Genomic DNA, 22,013 nt, shown 5'->3' with positions numbered 1-22,013 from the left:
TTGTAAATATAATAATAGTTTTATTTCTTTCCTTATTGTAAGAATAAGGCTTTTATCATAACAGACTAGAAAATTCAAAAAGTTTTATACTTCAGGCTTGTTTCTGTAACACTCCATTGCATGTTCTAATGCAGCAATCCATAGTTTCAGAAGGAAAGATTGCAGAAAAGGTTTTATATTCTAATATTCTATGGTGATAGTTTTAAAACATTAATTATCTATTTGTGCAGTTACTAATGGTCACATTTATTTCAACAAGAAAATGTTATACATTCTGAACGCTTAAAAAATATACTTTCATACATTTATTATGTATATGTAATAATATTTATTTTAATGTAACTTGCAAGCTATAAAATCTATTGTTATTTTGCTTCTACATTTTAAAATAATATTTAAGTGGTTCTAATCTTATTTTCTCAAAATACTTATAGATTCCATAATGTTTTCTTTAATAAAATTTTTTCAAAATAAAAGCACAAAATAATAAAAGTGCCAATATATACATTTGAAACTAATATTTTTAGAGGTATGTATTAATATACGATTTATATTTTGTTAAATAATAGGGGGAGGTTTATTATTCTAATTGTCTTATATTCTTGTTCCAATATTTAATCAATTTTGCAATATAATTATAAATGCAAGAAATAAATTGTTCTCTTGATGCATCATGTATTTTTGAATAAATTATACATAATGTAAAAATATTTCTGTTACTATTAATGTGCATATGTACATAATGTGCATAATGTACATATAAGCTACAAGAGAAATACAAAACATGTAAGAATAATTTAACAATAATATAGTTACATAGAATTACAAATTTACATATTTGTAACAAATTCTTAATGTTGTAATTTTAAAGTAATACATTACTTGTAATATGTAAATTATTGTAGATAAAAATAAACACTTATTTTTTTATTTACAAAATGAAAAATGTTTATTTTTTTAATCCTTTACAGGTAAACGTATCAACATAATTTTTTAAGCTTTGAACATCTTTTTTACCATATCTTCAAATTTCTGGTTGGCCTCTTGTAATTTTGTATTATATATTGTAAGTTGTTCTTTTATTGCTTGGTTATGTGGTTCTAGACTAACAGCGTATTTTAGATCAGTAACAGCATTTTCTACGTCTTTCAAATTTCCACGTGCCACTCCTCTTCTGTATAATGCTTTAACGTTGTTAGCTTCTTTATTTAGAATTTTATTACATAAGGATATGGTATGTTCATAATTTTTACGACTTAATTGACACCCAGCCATATTGTTATATAATATAAGTCTTAAATTATTAATTTTAGTTTCTAATGTCTTATCTAATTCTAAATCCTGAATTGGCTCTAATGTTATTAGAATTTTACAGGCTTTACTAAATTTATAAAATGCATCCACGTATCTATGTTTCTGAAATAAACATACACCTGCTTCCTTATATGTTAAAGCTATCGAATACTTGTCTTGTGGCGTCCATTCCCAAATTGGTTTATATGGTTGCATTTTATTCAATGTTATTTCGAACTTAATAACTAAACGATCATCAATGCCTTCTAACATTATATCTATTGTAACTAAACTTTTTTCTAACACCATCATCATTTGTATTGCTCGCTCAATTTGACGATCTATTTCACAATTTGCTTCACCTATAGTTAACATTTTTTTACTTATACCATGTAAAATCTGCGAGTTAAATTTGTTTTTCAAATCCTCTACAGACGCATTGATAACGTTTATGTTTTCAATAACAACTTCACAAGAAGCGCAGTCAGTCGGTTTTCTCGAGAAAGTTCCTGGCTTTATTATATCTTTTCTTACAATATTATCTGCCGATTTCCACGTTTGAAGTAACATCTTTTTCATTTTATTGGTCTTTACCTATATTAAGTAATATAAATTTATATGTCAGTTGATTTCATTAACCTTTAAACTGTAAAAGTATATTATGCCCGGTCTCTTTCGATAGAGTTGAGTATCTAACAAAGTAATAGGTAGAAAACCTTATTTTCCTCCCGTTTAAAAGGTTATTCGATAAAGATTGTATGATAACCTTAATTTAGAACGTTTGAACATGTTATATGAATTTTTTGGGATTTTTTAAACAAGTATCATCTACTGAAACATGCATCGAACATGAAAGACCCAAGTTTATAGTTTGAGGGTATCATAAAAACGTTTATAGTCTAAAGGTTAGTATGAATTTATTGACTTACATATATAATCTATATAATGTATATTATATTGTAAACATATATATTGATAAATATACGTACTTATTCATATGCAATTAATTATACATGTTTCACATGCAATTAATAATATTTACGAAATAAACAACGACGCGTCGCTATGACGTTTCATCTAACCTTTACCAGATCTCAACTGTGACTCCAAAATCCAAATATAATAATGCGCAGACGCAAAGTTCATATTTGTATGAATTTCGAATGAAAACAATGAAAAATGTTTTATCAAATATTTGTACGAATTAATATATAGCGTAGGTTAATATTGCAAAATATATTAATTTATTAAGAATGAAATTATCTTTAGATAATAAACTAAACTGTATATAATAAACTAAAAAATTTATTATGCATTAAAAATAAAATTGTATATACGTATATAAGATGAAAAGAATACCCGAATATCTGTTTTTTCGAAGATCAAACGTAAACAATCAACAATCATAACGCAAAATATACATTTAAACTCAGCTGTTCAGGATAATCGTCTAATATCTCTGTATATACTTACTTATATACATTTGGATGTACAAGTAGTTAAAACTGGAACGTGATTTTAATTTTATATACAACAGAAATAATTTAAATTTCTTTATTTTCAAAAAATTATAAACTTCACATGAACAAGGAAGGTCTTACATTAAAATAAGTTGTCAAATATCTATATTAGTCAATATAAATAATGAAATTATTATATTTCATATGTACAATTAATAGAGTATCACGTATGAAATAAAATAAGTCGATTTCGATTAAATACCTTGTATTTCTTTTTTTATTATGAACATGTTTTACAAAGCAAAATTGTGTAATGGTGGAAATGGTGGATGGTGGTGGAGGCTGAGAACTACGGAATTAGTGTTGGTGGGGACAATTTAACAAGATCACTGGAAAAGTGAGTGCGGATAAAGGGACGTCGGCACAGTAATATAAAAAGTACTTTTCAAGAGACAGCATGAGGAATTAGGCCGGCACATTCATTCATCACGTTTCTAAATACACACAAGTACACTGCACTTTCGTATGTATGCATTCAAAACGACGAACGCATATGACTCGTGTTTTCTTAAATATCTGAATAATGACCCCACCTAGTTTTTATACTCCTTATTCAATTTGCGCTCTTCTAAGAGAAACGTAGCACAAGAACCGACCAATATTTTGTTTCTTTGTACACTTATGTCACAATTATACTTTTGCTTTATATATGTACTTTTTTATTAAAATAGGAATTAAACGTTTTTCACGCCTGCACATTTTGCTACCTTCGTTTGGATATAGAACGCAAAGAACGGTAAATACTTGTTTTTATCGTTTCAAATCCAAATATCTATCCGAATATCGATATTTCATAAATGTTAGGACTTCTATGTCTAAAATAAATGATATCAATTTTAATCGTTTTACAATTTAAAGAAGATAACGAAGGTAACATCAAAAGTCGCCTAAAAATTAGTTTACATCATTTCACTTACACAAGCAGTCTCAAAGATAACGATATCCTACCAAAAGAAAATTAATTGTATTAAAATGTCGCTATGTCATTATGTATTGGTTTAGCGTGAAAATGACAAATCAGTATCATGGTAAAATTTTTTCGTTTAATGACCAATGAAAATCAATCGTACATTTGGGCTTCGAGAGGGGGATCGGATATCGGAATTCCGATCTTTTGTAAAATAGTGAATCTGCGATGTCATTGAACTCTATTAAATATTTACAAATGAGATCGATATTAAAAGTAATGAGCAATTAATTTGTTCCGTTTTTAACTTTTTTTCTCGTTTTTCTTGCTTTAATATTATATATCTCATAGTGCGTGCATAGGAAGGCGCAGATCAATGATTTTTTTTATTCACAACAAAAAAGTTCAGTCATACCACACCTTGCAGAGCCGACGAAAACGTGAACATGTTAGAATACGGTATTTCTTTCTTTTTTTTTCCACTAACAGTAATGGCGACTGGCAGATTAACAGACAGTTTGGCAGGCATGGTGAACATAAAATCAAACATATACACACGACACGATTAATCAAACCTTTCTTCTTCCTTCTCTCTCTCTCTCTCTCTCTCTCTTTGTCTCTGTCACGCACAACGCGCGCGCGCGCACGCACGCACGCACACGTAAGACATTCACTCCGTCTTTCTTCCTCTCGACTTCCGTTTCACACCCGTGATTACTCTTACGGTATCCTTATTTTCTATATCCATGAGGTCCTATAATATTATAACGTAGGCTTTAATATGCTATACTCGTAAGCTATTCTAAAAACTACCAGCTGCGTCGCCTACGATGCGGCACAGCCATCTTAATTAATATTAGGAATATCGGCAGTGAAATTCCAATGATAGACGCGGCGGGCAGGCAGTCAGTCCAGCAAAGTCTGTGGCACTTGCGCTGCTCCGGTGCAATAACGGATTAAAAAACTTGATCTTTAATCGGGGTGCCCCGCGCGTTAATTTTTAACATTTATCATTGCGACATTCACGGCAAAATGTCTAGAAAGATAATGAATTAAAATTAGGAGGGCACCCCATTGTTCGAACAGAGCGATTCTCCATCTTTATTTCCACCATGGCACCTTCGTCATCATATTTACCATAGCTTACTAACGTCATTATCATCTGTTTTTTGTTCCTTATATTCTATATTCATTTGTTTTTTCTTCCTTTTTTGTTTCCCGTCTTTTTCTTTTCCTTCTATTTTTTATGGTTTGTTGAAAAATAATTTTTTTTTCTTTCTCTCTTTACAATACTTCCTTGTTTGATCGATCCGCGACGCCGCGGATCGCCGGTGTCATCGCTTGTATGATGAATCGATCGGAAAGAACGAAAAATAGCATCGAATTGTCCGAAACATAAAAAGTTACTAAGATTACAAATCACAAATGAAATCACAGACTTTCGTTGGTGGTTTGACAGAGGGGAGGGGGCCGCACATTGCGATTAGAACAACATTGTAGGCATTATTCTTATATCAGGAAAAGTTTTGATGGGCCTCGTATATGTTTGTATCGGGAGTATCCAGTTTCTCTTGCAACGGGTGACCCTCGACTCGATCTATTCCCATCCATTCTCCTTGATCATGTGAGCAAGCTCGATTATAAACTTGCCCTCTTTATACTTTTGACTCGACTCGAACGCATGCTCCTACAAAATTTCCAAGCGTCGTTAGCAAATACCCGGATCGATCTACGTGCATACACGTATAGCTGTCTTCTTAGAAATTCTAGAGGGAACTTACGTATTTCCACCCAAGGGTGGTCTTACAACATTCACAGTAAATATCAGCGACAGCATGAAGGCCAGTTAACAGAACTCGCTCTTCCGCAGGACCACAGCCTACATTCACCCTAAAACAACAAGAAGACCGATCATTATTCTTTATCATTTACATAAATAGCCTATCGTATCGCGACAGGCCAACGGGAATAGATGAAGAGAGACGGGCATAATATACAGAAAGCACGAGAAGTTTCACGGGTAAAATAACGCGTCCTACTTTCCATCGCGATTTGATCTCGCCTCTCTGAAGACATTAGCATACTTACACGGAATTAAAGAGATAGGCACGACCTTGACTGCCCTGGAAGGACTGCAATCAAAAGGAAAAAGCCTGTATAGTAGACTGCGCATAGTTGCACACATATGTAGAGAATATATAGACGCATAGACACGCACAACACAAGTATACATCGATGTATACAGAGCTCGGAAATGAATGCGAGAAGTCTGTTCGTTACCTGATCTAGCACGGCTCACCTTAGAGATGAGTTCGTCGTGGTTGGCGAGGTGAGCACGGCAGTGAATGCACGAATAAGTGCGGTGACACGAGGGCAGGTATGCTTGAAAAGTTTTGACCATGATGGCGTATCCAAACAAGCAAAGAAATCTTCGCCCTTGTCTTCTTCCTCTTCTTCGTCGTCGTCGTCGTCGTCGTCGTCGTCGTCGTCGTCGTCGTCGTCGTCGTCGTCGTCGCCGTCGTCGTCGTCGTCGTCGTCGTCGTCGTCGTCTTCGTCGTTAATTTGTCTCCTTCTTTTTCTTATCAAGTGTCCAGACGCCTCGCTCCTTTTTCTCGACCTTGGTCTCGTCCTTCCTCTTTTTTCGTTCGTGGAAACGTCCGGCCGTTAACCAGTGACCAATTAATATATCAAATTTTTTCCAATCGCGGGGTGGTGGTGCAATAGTGGCCCCGTTCACCGCCGCTTCGTACTCCGATCAGCTGTTGAGCTGGTTCAGACAGCGCCGGTTCGGGGACACCTGTCGATAAACATCATTATTAGTAGTCGATATATACTCGCCGCTCTTCTCTTTGTATCTCTAATCATAGCAATTCTTATTACGGAGAGTTATAAGATCGACTGTGTGTTGTGCAACTTAAAATTACGCGCTTATAACATCTACGATGACGACACGCGTTGTATGCCACTGTTCAGGGATAGCCGCGTGATCTAACTAACGCAATGCGTTCAATCCGATATCATTAATCTCTACCACGAACAGATGACATCTATTTGAATAGGATCATCGAGATTTTATTAAAGATAAAAAGAAACTAATATCTGTAAAAGTTAAAATACATGAAAACGGATAGCGCTTTCTTCTGGAAGAAAGAAAATAAAAAGAGAAAAAAGGAAGAAAGATGAAAGGTCTCTAATAGCCGTAACATCTTAAGGTAAAATATTGCTATATATTCGAGTTGAGTAAACAAAGGCAGTCACGTGCGAAATGGGCTAAAATTACATTCGTTTGGGCATTAAAAATGAAACAAACATTGGCTTCTAAGCGTCTTCTTCGGGATCCGCGTTCTCGTACACGCTATTTACTCGCTATCATGTATATTTATTCCACAACTATCAGTTCCGAGTTATTTATAACGGCCTGTTAAATAACGTGCGTGCTCTGGCTCCAAGCACGTTAAACCGCGCGCTGTGGCTTACTATTAGAGTGTACTATGGAAAACCAACAGCTGAGAAGAAGAAGAAGAAGAAGCAAAGGAGGGAGGAAAAATCTCAATACGGTCGCCGCATCGCGTCGGTAAGATAAAGAGAAAAGCAGAAAAAGAATAGATAACATATGGTGCACCGCATATATGAAAATAAGAAATGTATACGCGCGCACAGCGGCGGAACAGCGAAACTGCTTGAACATTTTGAAGCGCAATAGCATTGATGTACGCTCCATATCGAGCGACCGGCTACGCCACGTGCTGGCGTGTGTTCAAACAAAGAAAGGAGACAAGGTCTTTATTATGATGCACCTAAAGAAAGACTTCTTTATAAGGATCGAGGAAGCACGGGCCAGTCTCTCTTCTTGTTAAACGTTCGCGCTTCCAACCTGTTTCTGTACAATGTTTTTTCTTTCTTTTTGAGATCACACGATCTTAATATGAGAATCATTTGGAGAGAGAAAACGTTAAAAATGTTGAAAGGGAAGGGATTTTATGAATAGCATTTGTACGACTTTAACCAGAAACTTTGGTTTAGTAGAAATTTAAAAAAGACCTTTTTAAGTAGGCGGTTGAACGAGGTTTGTAAAATGTGTAGAGAAAATACAGTGACCTTGGATAGAAAAGTAATTTTGTGAAAATCATTTCCAAATTCCAAGTCAAGGATGTTTAACGAACGATGCGTCCCGCAGCGGAGGCACTCAGGGGTTATATACGCCCGTGGTTCTTAAATGCAACTGTATCCTGTTGTACCTTACTGTGACCTTGAGCTGTCTGAAGGCCGCTGTACTCATCGTCAGAATCGTCAAGTTTCTTTCATATTTATCTGCTAAAGATACTGAAACAAAAGCGTAGCATTTGGTTTGAAACGTCAATGTAAATTGTGCTTCAGGCAATCTTGAAAGAAAACGATTTCTATCGATATAAGTATATCAAGCACCGATGAGAAATATCGATATAGATGCATCGTCGAAGCCTTCTCGAAAAGAAAGATCTCGAAGCGGGACGATCTTCGTTTTCTCCAGCGCCCATTACCCAAAATTAATTATGTGAAAGATGGAGAGAGAAAAAACTAAGAATATCGACAACGCTGTGATTCAGTTCAAGGCCTCGAAATAAAATGTAGCATCGTTCATTAATATGAATGAGAAGTGCATCGTAATTATGATCATCTCGTTTCCATATTGTATTGAGAAAGACACACACACACACACATATAGTGGCGTACGTACATATAAAAATAAGAGAGCTTTTGTTTTGTTAGACCTAGCGAGGTGTTCCTGCTTTATAAGAATGAAAGAACGGTAACCTCTTATTTGGATTTAGAGAGCCAGACGCTTTCTGCGGCTTTAACCCGTATCCTCCTCTCCTTCCTCTTTTTTCCTTCTTCAATCCTTCTTCGTCGCGTCCTTTTCTTCGCCTACGTTCCCTCTCTTTCTCTTTCTTTCCGTCCTCCTCGTTCTCTTTCTTTCTCAGCTTGAATCAATCGAAACAATGATTCGTCGTGGCCTTGCGATAACGGTACTATGTACTTCACTTTTCAGGCTTATGGCAGCGCGCGGAATTAACAGCCTGTGTGACACAATCGCCGGACACACTTCCTGCTGTATTATTTCTGACACGTGAGAGTCGCTCTAAAGACCATAAAAAAAGGAAAAGAATGCGACGTAATTAAAACAAATTATACATCTGTTCAATTTCTTGAAACTAATGTTACTTTCTGTATGTTTAAACTCGTTTCTGTACTAATTGAAATTAGCATATTTGAAATGGAACAGTTTGAAAGAGAATAACGCTTCAAGACGATTTTAATCTAGCGAAAAGTAAATCGATACAATAATTCGATTGATATTTTATTTTGAACGTCGACGAGGCACCGATCGGTCTGACAGACTAAAAGCACACGTTACTTTCATTCACAAATACGTAAAACCGTTATCGGTTCGCGTGTGTTGCATTTAAAGATACGAATTCGCGTTTGCGAACGATTATCTGCTAGGTTTAAGCTTGAAACGTAGTTTCATATCTAAATGCATAAAGTTATCTAATGGAACGACGCAGTAGTAATTATTTCAAATATTAAGAATATGAATTATAAAAATTATAATTATATCATAGTTTCTATACACTCTATAGACGCTATAGACTAACAAATTACGAGGACAATGATTAATATATGATAACTTGTAGCTTATAATCTTTTGCTGACAATATTAACTGAATCGTGCAAAACAGCGCAGAAACTCTTGAATAAAAACACGAATAGAAACCTTCAAATATAACGTAAGATATAATATAACGTAAGATATAATAAAAGACGCTTCTCAGGTTAGGTTAAAAAATTTCTTAGGCATCTCCTCGAGCATCCTTGAATACAGTGACGATAAAGAACAACTGTATAGAATGGTGGCGCGGTTCGATGGCCGCGGACTATGAATCCGCAGAGAGGCCGTACCGCAAGAAAGAAGTTTCCCGACGAATTGTTGGGAACAAAGAGATGGAACACCGAGTCAATACACGACCCAAGGTCATTGCTACCCGTCGCCGGCGCATCCTCGGAATTTCCGATTTTCTTGTCATCCTTTTTTCCCCCGTGCCATGCCGGTGCAGACGGCGTGCGCCGCGTGAGCCCACCTCGCCAATGAATAAGACACGAAGAATCCAGTGAAAGCCCGTTTCTACCCGCGATAGACGCTTTGTTTTCTTTTTTCTTCACCTGCTGTTGATATATGATGCGTGTTATGTACTTACTACAGACGAAGCGTGCAATAGGGAAACACGTGGAACAGATGTCGTGCGGTGCAAACTGCGTAACCCTAAAGCGTACAGTTCACTCTCGAAAACTGAGTTGCGCAGCGAACAACTTCTAGTTGCGAAGTTGCGAACAGTCGCACACACGTTTCAGACCGCGTGAGTGAGTCATAACAGTAACTCATGATGTTTACAGACAATGAAACTTATTTTTAAAAATGGTCATGTTTCCGTTCACCTTGTTCCAATACTAAAGACAAAGGATGGAATTTTATGAAATCGAAGGAACGTAGAAAACCATTTGGACGTTTATGTTTCGGTCGTATTTTCATCGAGCGACAAAAACCTTACGATATTCGGTAGGATGATAAGATAAACGATTGGATTCTTCTGATACTAAAGACAGATATCGACACCAGAATTTCAGGACATCCGTAGACATTAGATAAAACGAAATAACCATTTATGCGATACACCGAACGTTTATTGGGAATTGAACGACGCATATGCTTTAATGTTTCGAAAGCTGAAACGATAAAACAAGAAATTTTTACGTCCTACCTTGTATATCCTTTGATTTCTGCTTCGATTTTAAATTCATATGCCGCTTCAAGTACTAGTTGCAAACGTGCATATTTATGAACGTGTTTTTACACGCATTCCGTGTAAATGTGTCTTACACGAATCTAATACGCTTAGAAGATCACGAGAGGCAAAAAAAGGACTTAAAACTTGATATACATCGTGGAATTATCGAGAAATGTCGTTTCTTTCCAGCATTCAGGGTCAATAAAGAGGCAATTTGTAGAATGGTAAACAATATTATGTCAAGATAAACGCAATAAAGATCTAAACAGATGATTAGATTAAATACCGATTACGCTTTTGCAAAGGTTAACAGTCAGCGGTAAATGCAATCAATATGAATATTGTATATCTTATCGGCTTTTTCCAATCAGGCGTGAAGTTTTCTTTCGGATGATCTCTGCGTTAATATCATATAAGAAACATTCTCGTAACGTGGAATGATAACAATTGCAATGAGCTAGATCGTTAATTGCTCGATCGAAAGTTCGTCGAGTGACTTTCGCAGATTTTCCATTCGATATAAATAGCGGAGATAGAATGAAAGAAAACCTTTCAACGACATTATCGCAAAATCTTCCCGCGGGAAATTTAATCGGCGCGAAAGACAATCAGGTTAGAGGGAAATTTCGTTAAGGCTTGCATTCTTCCCATCGATAATTTCACGTTTGCGCGGCCAACTTATCCATTTCTAACTTAACCGGTAACTCTATCGATAATATTAAACTTCTCGGCCGACAGAGCGATCGTGCACGGATTTAAAATAAAGAAGAAGGTGTTTTCGCTAGAAAATTATTCGATCATTTTTATTCAGATGTACACGTGTTTAGAATAGAAATAATTAATCATTTGTCTTATAATATCGAATAATATCGAAAATTACATTCGTAAAGAAATCTAATTTGAACTCTAATTTCAGTTTCTTACGACTAAATAAATATTATGTAGAATATGATGTTGCATCAACGATCAACTAAATAACTGAATGCTCGCTCAAATAACTATGTACTAAAAAAGTCATAGAGCAAGGAGTTAACATCGACCATGAACGTTGAAAACGACGCGATGTTCATTTATTCTTCCCAATTGAAACCGACAACCGAACTAAACCGAACCGATCGTTTTGCCACTGTTGGCGTAGATGTTCGATTCATATTGACCAGCATCCCAAATGGCACCGAATGAACTACTCTATCAGAATCGTAAATTGAAACGATCGTAAAGATTCATGAAGCGTCGTTAAATAACACTTATGTTAATGATCGTTCGCGCACACATACGCGTACGACGACGCACAAAATTGTTTCAATCTAGTAGAAATGTGACAACCGTCGTAATAAAAGCACATGGACACATGGCTGACGGCCAACGATACAAAAATTCTTGCCGATTCTAATTTGGTCCCGATGTCGAGGTACGATCCTCCACGTTCCACGTATTATTGTTCTCGGCTCCATTGAATAAGGAGTTGCGGCCATCTTCGACTAAACTTCATTCAACGGAGCCAACACATACCACACGCATCATGTGGTAACCCAATACAAACACGTGACAAGCGCGCGATTATTCGGGATGCTGTTACAGCGAAATCACTATCGAGTAGATTAAGCTGAAACTATCGAAGTTCGCGAGGAGTCGCGTAGCACCTGTTTCAAGGACCTCGGCGAACCTTGCGTTCGTGTACCGTAGCCGTCTAACCAGAAATCAATTTTAATCGATTTCATGCTCGGCCAGCCATCTAAACTCTTCGGTGAACCGAATGTACGTATTTGTTTGGAAATTTTGATACTTCTATCGAGTTCTAGATGGCTACACCATAGACTAAGAGCTAGTACACGATATAACATAATAGGCTTCCCCTTAACCTTTCGCTAACTCGATATAACAGGTAAGGTTAGTATAATAAAGTTGATATAAGCAGCTTAAAAAGTGCTAGTAAATACGCTCTAATTTCCACTAGAGGTCGAACGTACGAGTTCCATACGAATTGACTACAATTCCTCATTTTTTCATTTTTTTTTTTTTTTTTTACTGTTCGAGCATTTTCACGCCGACTAATTCGCAGTAGAATTATCGTATCGATACCAAATATGTATAAAACAATCGTTACGTTATAACGCGGACAACGGCAATCCATGCAAATGTGTTGCACACGTATCACGATGCCATTTAGTGAGCCATTAATCGCATGGGTTGAAAATTATCAGGCTCTTATATTTGATACGGCGTAAAACCAAGAAACGAGCATTCTTCCGACAAAGACTATCGACTGCATCGATAAAGAATTTCCGTGACATAATCGAGAATCTACACGCGACCGATAATTCACATGCAGAAGAAAGTGTTCCATGAACGAATCACGTACATGTCTAGGTACGTATGTATATTCTTTGCATATTTCATGTATATTTCATGTATTCTTTTTGTATTCATAGAATGTTGTCCATCGTTTAAGTGGCGCCATTTATAAGTTGTCGTTTAAAATGACGAGTGGCTACAGAAGCGTCGAAAACATATTTCAAGCGCATAATAGACGATACTTCTCTAAGAATACAGACGATCGTATATTTCGATAAAAATATTAGTTATTCTTGATTCACAAGGTAAGTCTGCACATTCTACACGATAACTATAGAGCCGGTCAATTACATATGTACGTGTGTGTAGTCGTAATAATTTCATTTCGTTCCTGTCGGATTTCATTTCGAGTTCGCAACTTTATTGACGTATATACATATATATATACACACACACACACACACACACAACTGAGGATACGATCGTGATCGACTACAGCGATAAACGACATATCGATAATCTCCATGATGTAAAAAAAGGATGAAAGACGCGCTACGTTGCAGTTCGATATGTCACGCGCGATAATCGATAACTCTCTTCAACGACTAACCCTATACGGAAAAGGGTTAAATAGATGATCGTGAACAGTGGCGTTCGCGAGAAGGCAATCACGTGTTTGACCCACGATCGACGGAACACGCATCGCGGGTCATGCAATACAGTCACGACTCCGCGCGTCATCGCGTGTATTGACAAAATGTTTTCTATTGCATATCACATGCAAGGCGGTACACGGTGATACGGCCTTAACTTGGATTACATGCAGAGACGACGTAGATCAACGTCTTTCGTGATAACAGACCCACAGAAAAAAAAAATAAAAAGGGAAACAGCGAAGGATCACAGTTTTTACAAACATTTGCCAAGTAGCTCACACACGATAATGTTTACGTTTTGCACAATCTGTTTACTCTAGAATACAACGTAGCAAAGTCTCCTGATCTTTACAAAACTGACCTCTTCCTGAAAAACAAGTTTTTTAACTGTATTGATAAAAAGAAGTAGAAGTTCGAGGTGCTACTTCCTGTCTGAAAAAAGATATTTATTATCGACGAATTTACTCAGCAGAAGATAAACAGCACAAATGTACACGTAGAATCGAGCAAACGTTCGTAACGCGATAATGTCGTACGTTTAGAAAAATCAACATGCTGGAACATTGACTAGGGTTCAAATCTTCGCTTGATAAAAGGTCGGAAAATTTCAACGAGAAGGTTCGATGTCAATGGATGTACACTTAATTCAGAATAAGGACACGGAGAAAAGAAACGTAACAGCAAAATCGAATATTTACGACGTTTACGTTCTGAGTCGATTCAGGTATGTGCATTAAATGCGTATGTATAGTCTCCGCATTCGAATTTCACAGTTCGTATCTCGCTATAAAAATTGGAGATAGACGACACGTAACGTACGTGAGCGTAAAAAGATCACCGTTTGGATACGAATAAATACTATGCGCGACTAACAATATATTGCATAGAAACGAACGTGAAAAAATAAAAAGCAAATGAGAAGTAAAAACAAGGAGATTGCGTATTATACTTTTTCTACAAAGATTCGCAATGTTACAAGCGCGAGGTACGTGGGTCCCAAAAAGTTGTTGATCTCCGGCTAAGTGTAAATAGCGAATGTACGCACTTGGAATACCAAGTGCACCATAAACACAAACATTAGTGATAAGGAAACAAGTGACGTTGCGTCGTTTCCCTCTTTATCTCGTCAACATGGATTTAACACGTTTTACGCGACGATCAAAATATCTCTCGCTGATAATACGATGTAAACATTGAGCCCTGATAGAATTTCGTATGCTACGATTTAACAAGAAACGTATATGTAAATATAAAGTAGGAAGAATACCATTTTATCGTTATTTTTCCTAAGTATTTCAATTTTATTCCAACACGACGCCTTTATGCAGATAGTTCGTAAGAAACATCGTCGACTTACGTTCCCTTTAGTCGTCGTGCAACGACGATATCTCTTCTCCCTTGTCTTCCATCGAATGCACAGGAAGATATGGCTTTAATAAATCACGCAGACCTCTCGAATAGGGATAAGAATCCGACAGTGCATTGTAAGCAATAAACATTTCCATAAAAAAGAAAATTTGATTTCATCAATTTCTCAATACTTTGATCATTTCCATTAGCCCAATTCACAAAACGTCTTTAAACTTCATATCGGAAACCTGAGAAAGAAACACATTCTATTAAATTCTATTTCGATGCTAAGCTAAAATAATCGACGGTAGACACGTTGCGGTCCGATATAAAGTGAGAAAGGTAATGCAATCCAGATATCATTCGGCCAGTTATTTCTACGGAAAGTGACCGCGGATTTGTTTCTTTGTTCCTGAACACGTTACTTACCAAGAGAACGCTATCGATCCATGTTATGGTAAACGTAAGATCGCGACTAGGAACCAAAATATTCGAAGATATTTAGTGCACGCAGCAACCGAAAAATTTCAAGCAGACATCCGCAACGGGAGGAACAAGCTCACACGCGATCGTCTAGTGCGTATATTCATACATCCGTGTATTTCCCCCACGAGTAAGGAAAAGAAAGAGAGAGAGAGAGAGAGAACAATGACTCTAAAGACGTCGCGTTGCGCGCGTTTTCTTCGCAACAAGTTTTACATTACACGCCGCGGCGTGGCGGGACTGAACGACGAGCAACGGCGTGTTCCCGCTTAGCATACAGATAACTCTTTCGTTGAGCAAGGTGCACGATCGTTTTATAAATAATTCGCGCGGACGTCTAAAAGCGCCAAGATTGTTGAACCACGAGCAAGATTGCATGCAAGAGCAACGAGTAATTATATACAATATAACGGTGCCATGCACACCACGCGAAGGAAGAAACGGACGGCGATAAGAGTGAATGCGTTGCTGCGAATATTTTTTTTCCAATCGCGTTGAAGCTACTGGCGAGATCTTTTACATTTGAAATAAAAGATTTTGTTAAAAAAATTTCGCTCTTATCGTTACGTTAAGATTTATGAAAATTGAATGGCTAATTGGCCATAAATCAGGACTAAATGTGACCGGTTAGCAAGGTAGGCTCTATACCAGGAATACACGTAATCCTAAGCCAGACGACCATAAAAGTAAGTCCTTAATATCCTAAATGCCGGAGTTTTGTTCTATGAAAACAAAAAATGGTGGAGAGAACAAACACGTGAACGTAAATATATAAACCTAACTAAGTACGGCTACTGATTCATGGTAAATAATACAAAAGGAAAACTCACGAATTGCGTAGCGTATATGTGGCGGTGCGTTGGACAAGCGTATGCACGAGTACGAATGAATCATACTTCCGAGCAAATCGTTGAACGACGATTCAATAACCCAGCTGGCTTTTTTGCCGTGCAGATTTACATTTCATCGCGACGACTCGTTGAACATAATTAGTGATCCGCGCGTACTGACAACGTTCGACGAACCGAGATAACCATGATAATAGGAAATCTAACCTCAAATTCCAGCATTTCGACTAGCTTTCTAAAACGTATTACGAAAGACAAGTACTACATTATCAAATCGATGAGCACAAAGCGAATAGCCTCTTTCCTATTAGAGCTCGTTGTTGGTGGTCAGCGTTTTCTTTCATTCTTGTTCCCCCTAAACTCCTCCTTCCTTGTATCCACATATATATCTCTATGTATTCCAGACTCGAGTAAACATATACATATCCGTGGTTATATTTACGTATAGTATGTACGGCTTCGACTATTGGCTCGTCAACTATAAGTAAAATCAAACAAAAAACGGCGATGCACTACGTAAGAGCGACGAAAACACTGCGTCTTTCTTTCCTTCTTATTTACCTCGTAAATACATTAGGAGAGAAATAAAAAGAATAAGCAAGGGGAGATATGCGGGTATCATTTTATCGATACTTGGAATAGCCGCGAACTTAAATTTCGTGTAAAGATGACATGTTCCAGGTACATGTCATAATCAAGCGTAACCCATTGTTTCCGATATCTATCGTAGCGAACGTTCGATTTGAAACGTTTCAATTATATGCGTGGAACAGTGAATGGACTTCGTATTTATCCGTGTCCCTATTATTCCAAGCAATGGCCACCGGACAAGCAGACCAATGGCGCGTGGCAAGGACTTCAAATACAATCCGGAATATATGTTCCAGATAAAGAATATAATCCAATCTGTAACGAAGCATCGCGTTGGAATCAGTAGAAAAAAGCCAGTATCGTGATCTAATCCGTTCGTCTGATCGCTTTGAAAAAAAGAAATAATGTTTTTTTAAATACACATTAGAATTGCTATATCCTAAGTCTTCAGTTTGGTTTTTTTTTTTAATTACGTAAACTCGCAATCTTCTGTTGTACAATCGTTACAATGCAAAAAAAAAAATGAGAGAACGATTTGAAAAAAAAAAAGCGAAGTCAAGTTGCGTAGGTCACGCACGTACAACGAACCAGCGCAGCGGTAGAGTGATAAATGATAGCGAGGTTTTTGATCGCAAGCCCGCCGAGCCCCACTACCATGAGAGCCGAGTTTAATCAAGTGCGTGCGAAGAAAATAATATGTGCGTTAGTTTATAGTTCGGTAATAAAGAACGTTTCTAACGGAAGTTTACTCGTGTCGTATAACTGTACGAATTATGAATGGGAATCTTCGTGTAGTTTGTCACGTTTTACCAGCTATTATGACTAACTAGAAATAAGTTCCTGGAATTAAAGGTCGTTCGTAACTTTACCCGATGTTGCAAGATTTTCTTTCACGTACGAGAACGATTATAATTAAGTACAATCACCGCTAAACATTTGGCAATATAGTAATTTTAGCACGCATATTTAGCAGAAAATCGTTAATAAATTACCATAGAAATACGTCCGTTATATTACCGAATACGCGTAAAAATAGCGTATAAAAAGAAAAACGAAACTGGACGTTATTTATAGATCCCTATAAAAGTGTCACAATTGTTTTCGGTTATACTTTTTCGGTATATTTGATAAATATAGATCAGAAAAGAATGTTACATAAATAACTGTCGTTCGACAATTTATTGTTAATTATTAAAAAGTTATAAGAAAGATAGGAAGATAGCGATAAAAAACTTCAGGTAACTATTACACGTAACAATAAGAATAATAAAGTTTATTTGTCAACTCTATTTCGTTTCAATGAATTTTTCGTATCAACTTACTTAATATAATTTTTCTTACGAAATTCTCTATGCAAGTCTAATAATATGAGACCTAATTACAACTTTGCAGACTAAAATACTGTTCCTCTCATACATCATATTCTTAATACAACTATAAAAGACCACTGTTTATACAGAATTTTATTTTTCTTATTTATATTCGTAAAACTTACTCAAAAAGTTTGGCCGGCAGAACTTATAATACCCATCCAGTATAGGCGAGGGTTTACGCTTGCGTACATGTATAACGTAAACGCGTCGAATATAACCCCTCACCTTATCCCAACCGCTAGCGACTCAGCAGGGATAAGTTTAAAGATTGTAAGAGGCATTGCCCTGACTGGCGTGGTCGCCAGCGAGCAGAGCCTCTGCTGGGAAATGACAGAAGAAGAAAAAAAGCAAGAGAAAAACAAGACCCCCTCGGAGCGTTCTGGAACATGCGTTGGCCAGCCTGCTAGATGGTTCTATCGCGCGCAGCCCAGCTGACAGCCCAATCAGCTGTAAACGTACACAAAAGCGTCGTCCAACAGGTCTACGGAGGACGCGTTCATGGAAACAGAAAATTCGATGCGTTTGCTTGCTTGAAATATTCAACGACTATAACAGAATTAAAACAGACTTAAAAAATTGGCTATATCGAAGCGTAACGCGTTACGGACAGATAATAACAACAAGCCACTAATTAGTCATAATTATACTGGAATTCCCACTTTTAGAAAATTTAAATAACTGTGTATAACGATTAGAGAAACGATCATTACAGGTAGTGCTTTTATTCGGGAGTATGTATTCCGTGGAACTTCTTTTATACATAATACACGAATACCTAAAATATCGGTATCGTGTTACTCAACGTGTATATTTTGCTTTGTTCGGTGGACGTCCAAGTTTAAGACTAGAACTACGGGACTTGTATCAAGGAAATCAAGATGAAGAATTTATAAAAAAAATATAATATAAAACTACAAATTATGCAGATGCATCGTTGTACATTATAAAATTTCTATAAAGAATTGCGAATTTCGAGCAGTCTGGTAGTCCTTGTATTAATATCACGGAAACACTTTCTCGTAAAAAAACAAAATTGGTACAATAGTGTAAATATCTTAACATCAAACACAAGATAATAAATAATATGAACCTAAAAGAACTTTTGTTATTGAGGCAGAAAAAGCTCATACACAAAATTAATTACATAAAATTAACTAACAACTTTCTAGGGAATTACGTCTAGGAAATTTTTGGGTAAATGCTTCTTTATAAATAAGAACAGAATTAAAGTGTATCGTAAAAGTATATTATCATTCATTCATGAAAGAAAACAAAAGATTTGTATTTGTTAAATGGTGTAAGAATATTTTTGCAGAGTACTGTACACATGGTAGGTGTATATTGGTATGGCCAATAGCATGGTTACGAAGGAACGAGCGAAGAACTTTCGTTGCGCGAATCAAAGTGACTGTATAGCAGCTTGGTTTGGTCGCTGTTGCCTGGCTAGACAGGAATCAAGCGAGGCTACACCACTGCAGCTTAAATAAACACCGGGAGAGGAACAAGCGCGGCGCACAGCAGCAGCTTCGAGTTTAGTTAATTCGGGTCATCGTCCTTCGTAACTCGTCGCGCATATTTAATTTTCCATGTAAAGCGTCCTGTGGACGAACGCATCACGCGGATGTCGCTTTCAAAGCGAATTGCACCTTAATATGCACTTTGTGTATATGGACACCGTCCACACACCAAACGGTTCTCGGGCTATTAAATTCGAAAGGCGCTCGATCGACTCGAGAAACCCGTAGTCAAATTGTACTCAATCGGTACAAGTACAAGGAAAGTAGATATATATACTATTCCCTTTTAGAGAATTTCTGTTGACAGTATGATTTTTATAGTAAGAGACAACTTGTATCATCCATTTACTAAAAGACACAACTAGGAAAAGTCCATTTTTCAAGAGATCGTTTTAAACTTAAAAATTATTAATAATTCCATTATCTAGTAATAAAAAAGAATTTCTTTTCTTTTATCGTTGGGATAAAATAGACTTTGGGTTTTGAGGATATTTAATAAAATACTACTAAATAGGGAATTGATATAATTTTTGCATTGTAACATTCCTTTCGTTAAATAATTCGATATTAATAAGTAAAGTAGTATCGTTTTTATAGAAAATAAAAATAAAATATTAGTTAAATAAAATAAAAGATTAATAAAAAATAAATAAAAGATTAATTTTTGTAGATACTTCAGAATTGACAATTTTTTAGATGTCACTCTTTTAACAAATCGACGATACGTAAATGTTGATGTAAACTTGGCCAAATATTTACGATAGAAAAATCGATCGAAGTTTGGTGGTCTCGGGTAGAAACACATAGAGGGAAGAAGCAAAGCGTTACGTCAATTCCCTCTACCACTTATTGTTAGCCTTTACCACAGGTACTATGCTGGATATTATGTATGTACGGTTTTTTCAGAGCGATCGAAGCCATTCTGTACGTACGCGTTCACATACAGCAGAGAGAAGAAATGTCGCAAAAGGGTACCCGCGTACTAAAAGATAACAGTTTGAACGTTTTTAAGACGAGGCGGTTGAATCAGCTGTGAATGTGTACAAAACAAGACGGCGCGCATTATCTTGGTGAGATTGCCGGTTAAGTATCAAGGAAATTATCACCACTGACGCGGAATATTACGATGTCGTTGACATTGTAAGTGAGAAGCAATTTAAAAAATTTGAATAAAAAAGGTCGACGAATAAAAATGTATTCGAAAAAGAAACGAGGTATACATACGAGAGGCTGATGGAAATTTAATGAGATGTTAAATGAGTGTAAACTAAGTGTACAATGATCAATTAACAATGGAATAATAGATTCTTGTCCTACGCACACGTGCGGACGTGACGACAGAGCTATTCGATATGGCAGATTATACACTGTTACTAAGCGAAGAAAAATTGTAATTAAAGTGTACCATCAAGGTAGAAACGAAATGGAATGAGTCGATTGTAAAATTTCAGATAAACGAAGTAACGGGAAAAATCGTATGGAAACGCCACACAAAATGACGGCCCTGATCTTCTCGTGGAAGGCAGCTGACAGGCCCCCGTCAGCTGAGAGCGTACACAAAGTCCAATGCCGTATGCGCACGTACTTTTAATCTGCGGCCTATTTCCAAGGGAGAGTTCACTGTCGTGCAAAATTCATATACGTTTGCACAACCCAAGATGATACTATTGTAATCACCTGAATGATTGCACATCAAATAAACAAACTTAAAGAAGAAAAAATAGTATTGCGTCGTTCCAAGCACAGGCTGACCGAATGAAAACAGCATGGACGTTTCCTCGAATCGCGTTTCAAACATACTATTATTTGTAAAAAAATATTAACTCGAGGTAATGTACGAAATTGAAAGTTTTCGACGAATAACGATCCTTCGATTCGACGCAGATATCGTAAATAACAATTCCTGTGATAAATGCATCTATTGCACTTTCAATTGTCCAGGATACATTCGCGTACTAAATCATGTTTCACGGGACAGAGGAGATCACATAGAAAAATAGCAGTGGTGTTAAAGGAAGTGTCTGTGATGTTTTCAAAGCAAAGAAAAAACGTGTGCATAGATGAAGAGGGTGCATCGAAACAAGGGTTTACGCACCTCCATATGCATCCGTGGCCGCGGCAACGAGCGACGATGTGTGTCCTCGGCCTCTTCTCCGTCTCGAGCTTTTGATCACGGATCACGGTTTCTTCGTCTTCGCGAAATGCCACAAACAACGACGACGACAACTCGTTTTGATCATCACTAACGCGAAACAGTCGCATCCAGCGAGCACCGTACTGCTGATCGGCTCGGCGTCGTTCGATTTATTTCGGTTCGTCCGCAGGCGGGACGGTATACGATGACCTATGCGCATGC

The 22,013-nt window shown here is 36.9% G+C and overlaps 2 protein-coding genes across 8 annotated transcripts; both read right to left on the bottom strand.

Moving 5' to 3' along the window:
- Nucleotides 1-964: 964 nt before the first annotated feature.
- Nucleotides 965-2,419, bottom strand: LOC117213083 (peptidyl-prolyl cis-trans isomerase FKBP62-like). The gene is made up of 2 exons (XM_033458380.1): nucleotides 2,283-2,419; nucleotides 965-1,887 (listed from the first exon to the last, which is right to left on the bottom strand). Exon 2 carries the CDS (start codon nucleotides 1,870-1,872, stop codon nucleotides 994-996), a length of 879 nt encoding a protein of 292 aa, XP_033314271.1. The 5' UTR covers nucleotides 1,873-1,887; nucleotides 2,283-2,419; the 3' UTR covers nucleotides 965-993.
- A 582-nt stretch (nucleotides 2,420-3,001) lies between these two features.
- On the bottom strand, nucleotides 3,002-21,975 carry LOC117210969 (protein yippee-like 1). 7 transcript variants are annotated; one of them, XM_033454472.1, is made up of 6 exons: nucleotides 21,753-21,975; nucleotides 6,237-6,517; nucleotides 6,020-6,173; nucleotides 5,809-5,852; nucleotides 5,502-5,610; nucleotides 3,002-5,407 (listed from the first exon to the last, which is right to left on the bottom strand). In XM_033454472.1, exons 3-6 carry the CDS (start codon nucleotides 6,119-6,121, stop codon nucleotides 5,318-5,320), a joined length of 345 nt encoding a protein of 114 aa, XP_033310363.1. In that variant the 5' UTR covers nucleotides 6,122-6,173; nucleotides 6,237-6,517; nucleotides 21,753-21,975; the 3' UTR covers nucleotides 3,002-5,317. The 7 variants fall into 7 exon arrangements, with proteins under 7 accessions (XP_033310363.1, XP_033310370.1, XP_033310378.1 ...); XM_033454479.1 differs by having other exon boundaries at nucleotides 6,020-6,216; nucleotides 6,271-6,517; nucleotides 21,753-21,974; XM_033454487.1 differs by having other exon boundaries at nucleotides 6,020-6,210; nucleotides 6,271-6,517; nucleotides 21,753-21,974.
- Between the last annotated feature and the right edge of the window lie 38 nt (nucleotides 21,976-22,013).

This window comes from Bombus bifarius, unplaced genomic scaffold, assembly GCF_011952205.1.
Source record: "Bombus bifarius isolate JDL3187 unplaced genomic scaffold, Bbif_JDL3187 scf7180000007970, whole genome shotgun sequence".
NCBI lineage: Eukaryota > Metazoa > Arthropoda > Insecta > Hymenoptera > Apidae > Bombus > Bombus bifarius.
This window is presented reverse-complemented; position numbering and strand designations above follow the sequence as displayed.

What these genes read in the sequence shown, in the direction of transcription:
- LOC117213083 (XM_033458380.1), bottom strand. Translation starts at nt 1,872, where the DNA reads ATGAAAAAGATGTTACTTCAAACGTGGAAATCGGCAGATAATATTGTA.
- LOC117210969 (XM_033454472.1), bottom strand. Translation starts at nt 6,121, where the DNA reads ATGGTCAAAACTTTTCAAGCATACCTGCCCTCGTGTCACCGCACTTAT. An exon ending in ACGACGAACTCATCTCTAAG is followed by an intron (nt 5,853 to 6,019) that starts GTGAGCCGTGCT and finishes TTTTGATTGCAG; the next exon opens with TCCTTCCAGGGCAGTCAAGG. An exon ending in CCACCCTTGGGTGGAAATAC is followed by an intron (nt 5,408 to 5,501) that starts GTAAGTTCCCTC and finishes GAAATTTTGTAG; the next exon opens with GAGCATGCGTTCGAGTCGAG.